At 34.1% G+C, this 12,760-nt stretch overlaps 1 protein-coding gene across 5 annotated transcripts in view; it reads right to left on the reverse strand.

Moving 5' to 3' along the window:
- The window catches only part of LOC111780422, a 56,795-nt gene that overhangs the window by 2,380 nt on the left and 41,655 nt on the right, over positions 1–12,760 (reverse strand). For all 5 annotated transcript variants that reach the window (XM_023660816.1, XM_023660817.1, XM_023660820.1 and 2 more), the window contains 17 exons: positions 10,552–10,680; positions 9,122–9,277; positions 7,919–8,530; positions 7,774–7,845; positions 7,215–7,664; positions 6,448–6,619; positions 5,611–6,370; positions 5,401–5,517; positions 4,464–4,734; positions 3,561–3,674; positions 3,388–3,471; positions 2,883–2,933; positions 2,387–2,548; positions 1,984–2,300; positions 1,565–1,906; positions 1,421–1,484; positions 733–879 (listed from right to left, as the gene is read on the reverse strand). In XM_023660816.1, the coding sequence (XP_023516584.1) occupies positions 733–879; positions 1,421–1,484; positions 1,565–1,906; positions 1,984–2,300; positions 2,387–2,548; positions 2,883–2,933; positions 3,388–3,471; positions 3,561–3,674; positions 4,464–4,734; positions 5,401–5,517; positions 5,611–6,370; positions 6,448–6,619; positions 7,215–7,664; positions 7,774–7,845; positions 7,919–8,530; positions 9,122–9,277; positions 10,552–10,680 (4,020 nt within the window). The remainder of the gene's footprint in view (positions 1–732; positions 880–1,420; positions 1,485–1,564; positions 1,907–1,983; positions 2,301–2,386; positions 2,549–2,882; positions 2,934–3,387; positions 3,472–3,560; positions 3,675–4,463; positions 4,735–5,400; positions 5,518–5,610; positions 6,371–6,447; positions 6,620–7,214; positions 7,665–7,773; positions 7,846–7,918; positions 8,531–9,121; positions 9,278–10,551; positions 10,681–12,760) is intronic.

Below are 12,760 nucleotides of genomic sequence, written 5' to 3' on the forward strand. Positions count from 1 at the left end.
TAGTTGTATTTCAATATTTGTTCATTCTTCTCCCTATAAGTCTAAGGTTGTTGTTAGTATGAACGAGAAGATCTTTCATTGTAAAACAAGATGACTAGATGAAAACCAAAATAAAAAATTGTTATATGAGCAATATGGATCAAGCAAACCATCATTAGACATAAAATAAAAATGAATTGAAGGAGATATCTTGTCAACTAATTCATTCAGGAAAGTGATAACAAGGAGCTAAAAGAGAGTTTCAAGGATAGAGTAAGAGCTAAAGAAATAAGTTAAGTACACACAATTAACCAGTAAATCACAGTATAGCTTATGCAACCTCTAGGGAATCCTCGTTCCAAATTTGATCTAATATTCAATTGGCCCGAGGTATCCAGACAACTCCTGAAACGATCTTTTAGTACAACTAACTACTAAGCTCATAATGTTGGTTGTGAACATGTTAACTAAGTGCAACCATTTAATTCTATTCTTATTCTTCTTTCTTTTTATGTATTGAGCCTTTCTCCTACATAAGAAAGCTACTGAATCATTGGAATACAAATATATTTTTGTTACATCTGAATTAAGAAATAAGTATTTAATATTTTATAGAGTCTCCTTGCCCATTGATTTTATAGTTAGTTGGAGATTTTGTTTCTAATCTTGCAACCACCAATTTGATCACAGTAGTTCATGTGACCACTTTCTTAGGCTTTCTCACAATAGGTATACAGCCAATAAAAAGCTTACCTTATATATCTCATGAAAAAGTTGCCTCGAGTAATGCCTAATCAGAATCTCTTGAATGGATTCCCAACTGGCCATTTGATGTGCAATACTCAAGCGCTTGAGATGAATCTGAGCTCCTTCAATGTCCCCGAGAGCCAAAAGACCTCGCTGTAATTTGGTGTTGATCAAGTATGACAGATTACAACCACTGGAAGCTAAGAAATATCTAATCTCTTTCCCATATAGAGTTATGAATGAAGTACAGCATATTTATAGTTATAAAACCAAAAAGGAAACAATCAAAGGGCTTAAATATAATAAAAGAATCAGTGGTGTTCAAGTAGGGTAGAGCTGGAAAAAATGCAGAAAACTATGTAGGATTGCATGAATAGAAAACTTGTCTTCATGTTTCATACATTTTTTAAATTCAGGACACAAAGGCCATTCACATTTTTTATATCCATTTGTCCCTTTGTCCCTCAAAACAAATGTCAGAATTTGATATGCTTCCACAAATTCCCCAAAGGACAAGGCAATACAGAGATTGAACTCGCAAGCATACAGCTTTTGTTTTGTTGTTATCTTTTAGAAGTTATTATTTAGCTCATGGCATCAACCTATTGTTCCTTCAAATGATAAATTACCTACTTTAGATAGTCGAGTTTTGTAACAACAATCTTCTATAAAAGAAGAGAACACAAATACTTACATGCATCAGTAATTCACCAGATGTAAGGATAGGGTTCCTGAGCACCCATGGAATGGTGGAAAAGCTAAGGCCAAGAAAAACTTTCGTTAGGATAGATAGCAGAGGAGAGCAAAATACAAAATAATTTTCGTATGATGACTATACCTTACTGTCAACTTAATAGGCGCCAAATCAAACAACTCAACATAAACTTTCTTTTGCTGTCTTGCTAAGCGATAAACCTGCTGCCACGGAGCTCCAATAGGAGCTACTGAAGGTAATAATGTGCTACCTCTAACAAGTCCATCAAAAACAGGATATTCTGAAAAATGAGGAGGTTCAGTCCTGGGACTGAAGTAGTCATGAGCTGGATCCTTTGCAGGAGGATGCATTATGGCATCTGAAAATTGAGACACTTCACCCTTTAAATTTGATGAGACATTTTTGAAAAACTCAAACAAGCTTAACATCACTTGCTGTTCAATCTCAAGTCGAAAATCTGATATTCTGCAAGAATTGAAGAGGAAAGGATCAGTTCTATGCATTTTATACTAACAAAAGATGTTAGATGCCAGAATGGGGACCTTAAGCATATATGTTCAAATGAAACCAGTAAACTATCCGTCTTTCGCCACTTTGATGCATAAAGATAGATTACAGGTTCAAGAGAGCCATCAGCTTGCAAAAATCTTTCACTTCTTGTTACTGCACCAATATCCTTGTTCAAGCTTCCAATTGGGTTGCTTCTGTATTCTTGATCAAAAGACAAGATAACAGGATATGGACTATTCCGAAATTGATTATCTATCTGAAGAGAGAGCAATTTTACAGAGAACTTCTGTTGATCCAAACTTTGCAGCAAATCGATAGTTACGTTTTTAGCACAGGCATACACCATTTCCTACATAGAAATAATATGAAGGATTGGCGTACGTAAAAGTAGGAGACAAAATTTTGAAAGCTAAGTTCAAATATATATATACAAACCTCGGGCCCGGAATTGATCAATGAAATACCAATATAAGATATAAAAACCGAAAATTTCTCCTTGTAATCAAGGAACTTTTCCTGTTTCTGAACCACTTTTTTCTTTTCTCCAAAATGAGGGACACTTGGAATATGATAAGTTGAATCAACAATGCTCAACACCTGCAACCAAAGTAAGACCATTGAAAAATAGTTCAAGATAAATCACGTGTAATACAACGACTGTATCCGAGAGTTCTTCTAGCATAGTCCAAATCACTTTTGCAATGGCTAAAAAGCAGTTTCCACTAAAAAACATCAACATCATTCTTTAAGGTAACATAAAATATACTTTTGCAAATAGTCAAAAGGCTATGATGACTTCAAAAGTACTATAGAAAAGGAGTAGAACTAAACATCAAATTGATTATGAATAACAAACTTTTCAATGAAGTAAATGCAATTAAGTACTTTTGCTAAAAGCACTCTAAAATACATGAAGATAATAAGAAAATACCTTTGTGGCTCCTTCGGCATTAACTGATAAATGAAACATCCTCTCATTTTTCTGAGACAAAAGTTAGTGATAAGTTAAAAGCTAGCTGATATTTTGCAATTGCTAAGGTCAAGTAATAAGCATATCTATGCATAGCTACAGTCAACACTGAAATTAAGACTTCATTACCATTGATAAGGCATTTGATCTTAGAAATGTACAAACACCAACAAAAAAAAAAAAAAAGAATACCAATAGTTTGAACTCGTACCATAATTACTCTTCACGATCAAATTTTTTTTCACGTGTCTTCCTCATTTTTAGTTAACAGACCACAAGAAAAAAATGAAGACATTGGGTGTGATATTTATCTTATATTGGCCATATTTCTCCAGCTCGTCATTTTCAATATCTCTTGCTGGGCAGCTTCAGCAGAAATTTCGTAGATACCTTTTTTTTTTTTCGGTATAAAATATAAAAATTCTAAATATAGGGCACTAAAACAGCGAAAGTCCAAAGAAAATACCCCAGTGGTTGATGGCAAGCACACAGGAACAAAATCCTGTACATCATCAAGAGCAAAAGATCCTAGTATGCGTTCTCCAGGAACCTAATATAATTTTCAGAAGGCATTTGTTAGCAGACAAAACTAGCAGACGTAGGAAGCATTAATTGTTTAATTCAAAACATAAAACACACCTCAATAGTTAGACGGCGTGGATAGCAAGGTTCATCCCAAGAATAAGGGCAAGATGTATAGGGGTGAACGATAGTTTCAAAATTTTCACATCTTTGTTGATAAATTCGTAATCTCTGTCAAAGAAGCAATCAACACCAACACAAAAGTAATGAAACTAAAGCATTAGATTCTTGAAGCTATAACATCTGTATATATAGTTATGCTAAACTTCATATAAAATATCGTTTGAATCCAGTAGCAAGCTTAGAATTTTATGTTAGAGGCACACAATTTGTATATCTATACATTTATATATAGTTTAAAATTCATTGGTGGAAACGAAAAACATATATTAATATACAAAGTTCAAATCAAGTAATACTAGTTGCTGTTATGTTTGACATTTGAACACCCATGATAAGTACAGCAGATATTAAACCTCTGTGTGTGAACAATAAACTTATAAAACATTGAAAGAAATTCATAATTTTATTTAATACAAGGAAAATAGTGAAAATACAAGAGTGAGAGAGAGGAAGGGATAAAAATAAAATACAAAAATCTACATGAATGATAATATAATATTCATATCCATATTTAAATAAATACCTACATTATTCAAAAGAAAAAAGGGTTTGATATTAACGAAGTTTTTTAATTATTTATTTAAAAGTAAGAAAAATAAATGGTAAAATCGTATTGTCAATCATTTTACATACCATTGACAATCCAATTATACCATTTGGTATTTTCCCCTTCCCTTCAGTTTAAATATAGGACCGTAGATATCTCTCCAGCAAGAGAATAAAACAGACCTTTTTCATATCTGAAATTTCCTAAAAAACATTGAAACTACTAAAAACATAACAATTAAAACCTGATAACATATTCTTTCCAACTGAAAAAGAAACAATGTCACCTACCTCCTTTGAAAAGTTATCGATTCTGTAAGGTACGTATCCTGTGTCATCATCTGACAGCAGAATCAAATTCGTCCCCGAATTTCCATGACCATTTCCAACAATCTTATTGTCAGTTGATACATCAACATTCTGAACTTCAATTCTAAGAACGTATGAGGAACCAGTGATATAATTTCGCATTTTCACTAGAGTATCACCAAGTTGATCAGGTATGAAGCTGCCGGACCATTGCCACCCAGGTTCATTATAACGAACAGAAACCAGTAATTCCCTAATCATAAGTCGATAATCAGGCAAGCAAATGAGTAGAAAAGCGACGTCAAGCAAGTGTTGTGTTGTTAATGAACAGGGAAAACAAGCTAACAGGCCATCTACAAGCTAAAAGGATATGGGAATATAACAGAAACCAATCAAATAAATATTGCATCAAAACTATTGGATGAGAGCACAAAGTAAGCACCATTGCCAGTTAGGAAATGACTAAAAGAAGATCTTGATCAAGAATCAAAGAGGGAAGGCGTGAAGAAATGAGTAAAGAGAGGCAACAAAGAATATCAATCCAATTTGGTCCAAGTTGTCAATTTCTTGTTTGGTCTTTCACTGAAGTACAAAAATAGAATGATAGCTGTTGGGACATCAACTTATTTCTTTTATGGAAGTACAAAAATATATTTTAATATGGAGAAGTTCTTGAACAAAATATATTTTAATGTGTACCATTTTTCTTTCATATTGATTTTTAATCTTTTCTAGTAATCTTAACAACAAAAGAAGTCTATTCTAAAAGAAAGAAATAAATATCTCAACCGTTATCATTGTCTCTCCATCATGTGCTCAAAGTTTATCTATCACACATTTTGATTGATATAGATAAAGCAATTCAAGTTGATTCCTAAATGTAGTAATGGGAATACTGCAACCACACAAGCCAGTATACCTAGTTGTATCAGTCCACTGAAGGTGGAAATGTTCTCCAACTGCCAAAGGGATGACACAATCAGTTCCCTTCTGTTTATAGCATAAATCCTTGGAACATGCATTACTTATGACAAATCTGCAATGTCAACAATATAAGAAGACGAAGACAGAAAAAAAAAATGAAAGACGTGAAAAAATATAATTGGCTGGTTGAAGCAAACAATATTACCGAGGCTGGAACATAATTATGCTTGTTATCTCAGGAGAAGATCCAGAAATTGCACTAGACGTAACAGAGATCACATTGGCAGCATTTGGTGATGATTGTGGTATAAGAACAGTAGCTGAACCATTTCTAGGAACAAGATAGAATGGGCTTGACCAAGAAGCACTTGGAATATTTTCTACACCACATTCTGGCAGGGACCTGCTCGCCCTAACCATAACTTCATCTGCAGATGAGGGTTTACAGGGAGAAAACATATGTGCTCTAACTTTCACTTGCTTAAAACCTAAAGAATTAGGGTCCCTTGCAGATGTACGGCTACTTGGACTTGAACTTACTTTAGAAGTATTTTCAGAGGATTTTAAGTTAAAGTCCTTTTTGTTTGACAGGACACAAGACTTTTGAAGATGATTGCGTGAAATAAAAGTTCTACCATTTAAATTGTCCAACTGCATATTTGAATTTTCCATAGTTGAGACAGGTTTCTTCACTAAAGAATTGCGCCAACTTGGAGATATTGCATGAGAGTCACTGCACCCAGTAATTGAGCTAAGACCATTTCTCTCGCCTGCAGAATGTTCATGTTCAACTGTATCGTAATATGATGGTACAAAGATGCTCACACCTTTTTGTTCATATGCTGATTCTGAAATCCAGAGGGGAATGGCAGTACAGTTATATAATAGGAAGGGAACAAAAAAATTGAGTTCTCTGCTACCAGAAAATGCATCCACCGATTTATCAAGTGTTATGTGTATTTGACCTATAAGAAGAAAAGGGCATTAATAAATAATTTTGCTGTTATATATAAAAATAATAATAAAAATAACATCAAGATACCAGGACTCAATGTGATGGTCTCAGAAAGTGAGAACTTGATTCCATCGAACTTTGCTATTGAGCAAAATGTTTCTGCTCTAGGGAACTTCACATATGAAGGTCTATATCCATGGATTTGGATTTCAAGTTCTAGATCATGTGAAGGATCGATATGATGAAAGAAAGTCTTGACCTAGAAACAATCCAAGGGGCGTTCTTCAGCTCAAGTAACAATAACTTCAACAATATAAAAAAGGGCTAAATATATCAAATGATACTTGTGTTTTAGGTGATTCTCAAGTTGGCCATTAATCTTTTTAAATTCTAAATTTTACCCACAATGTATTAACAATTCCCAATTAGGATCTATTATTATATAAAGTTAATTTATCATTACTTTTATCAACATATATGAGCATGTCAATTTAAATATAGCTCAACTAATTAAGGTATTATATTATTGATTAAACTTCCAGAAGTTTAAATCTCCAACATTTATTGTTGAACCCAAACATATTTGAACATGTAGATAGACTATTTAGATGCTACTTGACACAGAACCAAGCTTTCCTATCATTAAAACTTGACCCACCCATGAACAATTTTTTATGGAAGGACTTAGTTGAGAATTTTTAATACAATAGAGGTAAATTGTGAATTTTAAATGACTATGACCAAATTGAAAATTACTAAAGAATAACGACCATTCGATATATTTAGCGAATAAATAAATGCAGCCAACCTTGCAGCTCAACTTCAAAGATATGATAGGAAAATATCACACAAACCTCTGAAAGAATTGCAGAATGTATCATTCCACCAGTATCTACAATTAGTTTAGCTTCTTCAGGAAGAAAACTCCTCACTGCCAGTGGAGTGCTAAGGGTCAAGTGGTGAATACACCGTTCCTGTGATTCAGCTGGACTGTGGATTTTCAGATCAGAGCCAACTGCTGATTGCATTAAATCATTACCGATCTTCCTGGGCTTCTCATGGGCAGGCAGTACAATATTTCTTGTTGACATGCAACAGCGAAATGGATCACTACTGGGATGAGATGGATAAGAAACAAAGGACCTAAATAATCCTACTTTACTCTCCTGAGAAAGAAGATTTGAGAGGTTATAAGTTTCACTCCACAAGTAAGAGTTTCCCCTAGGACGCCACCTCACACAACCAGCTTCAGCCAAATGCAGAGGCAGCGGCATTGCTTGACCAGGGTTCAAGGGATCCAAGATCTGTAAAAAGAAATCGAGAGCGAAGGAGAGGAGAAAGAGGAATTGATCACAAATAATTTAATTCAAAGAAACTGAAATTAGGTTCTCTAACATATTTATGAGTCCATACTTTTGGCGCCACACCAAATGGAATGTCAAAGCGGAACTCCAGTGGCCTTGATGTTTGATTGAAAAGTATAACCTGAATATAGGAATGTTAAAAGAATGTCCCTCTAGATCATAGAAAATGAAAACAAAGCAGAATGTCTGCATACCGTGGAGTACAGTTGAATAAGCTTCCCATAACGCTGAACAGAAACATCAAAAACAACTGGAACTACGAAGCCTCTGCTCATATGTTTTCTATACTTTTCCACGCTATCAACATCTTTTGACATGTTATCAGGCATATTCAGTTCCTCATTTGATGACTTGGAAAAGTCAACCTCAAAGTATGTCTGCCCAACAAGATCCATGGAAATGGGAATAGATGGAACAGATGTACCATCAAGTTGGATGGAAATAAAATGATGACCTACGCCATATGTGTGTTGCTCCCCTAGTTTTTCCAATGAATGAAAGGATCTGTGACGAAAGAATTGTTTTTCAGCAGATTCACTAATATAAATTGGAACAGAACAGCCTGGTTGCACATATCTTCTTTCTTTGAACTCTGAGATGTCAAACTCAACAGAATCAAAGGGTCCTTCATAAACATGATATTCAAGAGGCAACGAAGTTAAATTCTGTAGTACATAAGGAGCATGTTTTCCAGCAATAATATCTTCAACATGGGGAGAGTTCAGAGATAGTTGGCTTTGAGGAGTATCATCTTTTCCAATCAGATCCCAAGCGTCCTTGATCATGTCAATTGTCCTAGAAAGACACTACAAAACCAAAATAAATTGAAAAAAAACGCTTATTCTTCCATTGGTATGGGTGGACAAATAAAATGACAATAAAATCTAACTTTAATTAAAGAAAATACTCAAATCTCAATAGCAAGGATGCACAAAATAACAAAATCTACTTGGGGGAGAGTGTTCTGAACTGTCTTGAGAAAGAGGCAGATTTATTTCATGATTACTGGACATGAAATCTTGCATATTTATATCTTTGATTAATTTCCTTGTATTTTTCCATATCTATCCAGTGCATAATTATTTTCCGATAAATCATTGTGCTAGCTAGAATTTATTTTCCATATGTCTTTGAGGTTGGATTATTCATGCAAGTTAACAAAAAAAAGTAGTACAAAGGTTTCTCCTCACATGACTTCTGTCTGAGACGGTGAATAATAAAAAATAAAAAAAAACTACAGTTACTTCGTTTGAAGATTGAAATGTTTCAATATTATTTAAAATGTCAAGAGGTGCCAATGCATTATTTATACATGCAGGGCTTGGGAAAACCTCGATAAGTCGATAAAAGAGACAACCATAAAAGAAAAGCAAGGGCACATAGATATGAAACTTTACCTCAGTAAAGGGTTCTGTGAGGTTTAAATTGAGATGTGAGGAAGACACGAGATGCACATCAGTCAAAACAGAACTGTTCAACAGAGAACTACTCTCTTGTTTCCGAGTCACATTTATTGTGAAGTTCCAAGGCTCGATAAAAGGTTCCCAAAACACCTTCAAACACACAATAAGGAAGTATTGAAACGGTTAAAATTAATCATAGTCAAGTACTCTTGAGAGTAGATCTATGAGTCATACACCAATATGTAAAGTATGACGTATATAAATATGTATACGTGCATTTGTGATCACTACTGAGTCATACACCAATATGTAAAGTATGATGTATATAAATATGGATACGTGCATTTGTGATCACTACTTGCATGAGGCATGCTTGAGAGAGTAGTTGACATGAATATTTGTTTTCTTTAAGAACAATGTAAATGATTTTTATATGTTAATATTACCACTAAACTCAAAAGCTTAAGGAGTTATGATAAATTTAAATATATCAATATTTTAATGTTTCTCCTCACTTGTGAGATTAAAATTTGTAGAAGGCCCAACTAGTAGAAATCAATAATAGTCGGAGAGAAAATGGCATTACTAAGAATGAACGTCATAGACCAACTAATCGACTTTGAACAGTTGGTTCAAAGGTATATGTTGGTCGGGATCAGCAAAACCAACCCGTTGGTCGATCGATGAGCCCAATAAGGGCTCAAACCAACCAAACCAACTGACCATACTAGGAACTAAGTCTGTCGATCGACGAGCCCAGTAAGGGCTCAAATTAACCAAACGGACTGACCATACTAGGAACTACAAAAAGGAGAAAAAAAAAAGCCAAAAAGTTTTGTTCACGGCACCATGTTGATGCTGCTGCATCAGCAGCTCCATTGAGTAGACCAGAAGGTTAAATTTGTTAGAACTTTTTTCCTTTTACTTCTCACGGTTTTTTCTTTCTATTTACCCTTCTCCATTTCTCTCTCTCCACCTCTCCCTTCTCTTCGTTTTTCTTCTCTTTTCTTCTTTTCTTCTTTTCTTCTTTCTTCTTCTGTTCTTATCTTGCCCTTTCTTGTTTTCTTTCCTTTTCACCCTTTTTTTGTTCAATTCATTAGATTCACAAAACTGACAACAACCGAGCGATTGCCAGTGTGGTACGTCAGAACCCAACCTCTCCAAAACTGATGGCCGAAAACTAACATGTCAATGGTCGACATTGGTTTGAGACCAAAACCAATGCCGACCGATGCCAACCGACCAATGATCACCCCTTGACATTATAAGTGTTTGAACACATGACCTATTCTCATATTAGGTTAAATCACTACTAAACCTAAAAGCTTAAGCTGATGAGTCAGAATCAATATAATTATATCAATACCTTAACATCGTATCATCATGTTTTTAAAACTTATACACATGCTTAAACAGTCGGATACCTTTTGAATGTTATTGTAATTCATGCTCAGTTCACCAGTGATAAAGTCCTCCATGGTGCTTTTGGTCATGCTAATACGCAAGATAACGTTCCTCATAAGAATTTCCAGCAGCGGTCTGCAACAACTCCACTACAAGATAACAATAAAACTACGATCTTTAAAAGGAGAGGGAAAAGTAGAATTCAAGATGCAATCCATCCAACAAATGTTTGGGAAAAAAAAAAGGTGAAAAAACAAAGGAGACTGCCAGATACACAACGAGAATCACATCCATCTAACAAATGTTATGACCCATGTTTACACCCAAGCTGTTTATTTTCCTCATTAACCAATAACATTCCTCAAATATTAAATAGTTTACTGTCCAAAACTTTCACAAAACGGCAAGGTAATAATGAAAGATCTGCATAATTTCACACAGACAGCACATCAATTTCAAAAGAAAAAACACTGTACTGCTGCACACTGAGAAATGATGTTAGTATTCAAAGGGTTGTATTGGAGATGTTACTAGGATAATAGTAGTGGCATAGTTGTCATTATATAGGAAGCTAGTTAGAGTTGATGGTTATAAAAAGAGTTAAAGGTTTAAGAGCTGAGCATAATGTTGGGAATTGGTTCATTGCTCAACTTGGGTGAGAGATTGCCCTCTCAAGAAGTTATTCTAACTGTAATTTACTCTTTGAAGTTGCAATATAATGTCAGTGTTGTTATCTTCTAATCAGGATCCAAATAAAATACTTGAACCTTCTTAAAAATCATGAACTCTAATTTTACCCACTGTTTAACAAAAGAAAAATGATTGATTACTTGTAAAGAGTCACCCTAAACCTTCAATTAAAGGACTATTTGAAGAAAAGAAAAGCCGGCTGAGAAAAAATAAAATACCTACAATGAAAGGATGAAACAGGATATGAAAGAGGAAACAAAATGTCCGGAGCATATTCAATTGACCAGCAATTTCCCAAAATAAAACAACCGTCCTTGGTCAAGCCAGCATCAAACAAATTAAAGATGAGTATAATCGTGAAAAAAGAACATCCAAAGATTCCTATCGGACTTGAGAAAAAAACTTTCGGAATTCAACCACAACCATTAAGCAAGGAACAATGAATGGGAAAAACTATCTGCTCCTGAATGGATTCCCAAAACTATTCCCTAGTTAGAACTGTATTCCTGCTAAAGTACCAACACCCAAAACCACCTTTGACCTTAACTTATAGGATGCATTACCATCTTGTCAACCAATTAGTGTAAATCTATATCCGTCAAACAAGGACTACAAAAATAATAATTTAAATGTATCAGTATAACTGTAAAATGAGGTAAAAGAAAACTAATAATAATACAACAATACAAACATTTTAATTATAAGTTTTATAACATGTATTAATCAACTATAAACATGACATTGTCATTTAAAAAGATATATTTTCATCTAAACTTTACACAGAATTAAGATTTACTATTAGAATTTGGCATGACTGTCACTACTCTATTATACATCAACCATTTTAGAAGTCAAAGATAAAACTAACAATTCTGAGTTTCTGGTTTAATTATGATAACTAACACTAAAATAAAATCTTCAAAACTAGTACACAGTTATAAAATGTGCCAAGACCAAAATGTTTTAATTTTAATGTTTGATTAGGTCATGAACCTAGCCACTTGGCCTCTTTTTTATTAGCAATGTTTCTCCTTGTTTCTATCGGACATAATTTAGATGGATACGATGAATTAACATTTTTAAAAAATTTACCCATGAGAATGCAAAATAAAATCAGAAAATTCTATAGCACACCATGTTGAGGACTCGCATGAAACCTTTCTTGTTTTTGTTTTTTTGTTTTTGTCGGGACAGCTGCTTGATCATATATCTTCGTTCACAACCAAGCATATTAGGATGCTGTTCCAAGGGGAATCAAACTCATTTCTCTTACCATTGGATTACAAGTTTATATCAGTGGAATAGATAAAATGTATTACTTCAAAGAATAACCAGTTTGTTGTGACCAATGGTCTAGCTAGTTAGCATAGCACATCAACACACTCGAACCTTTTACGATTAGTGATACATCTTTCTTTCTTTATTTTCTTTTTCCCAAAACATATGTTTTTTTGTTCTGTTTTTTCCACCCTATTTGAGTGCTTAGAAACAGAGACACACTATATATTCAGGAACGTACCTCATACAAACACCCCAAAC

The sequence above is a fragment of the Cucurbita pepo genome, chromosome LG18 (genome assembly GCF_002806865.2).
Source record: "Cucurbita pepo subsp. pepo cultivar mu-cu-16 chromosome LG18, ASM280686v2, whole genome shotgun sequence".
Classification (NCBI taxonomy): Eukaryota; Viridiplantae; Streptophyta; class Magnoliopsida; order Cucurbitales; family Cucurbitaceae; genus Cucurbita; species Cucurbita pepo.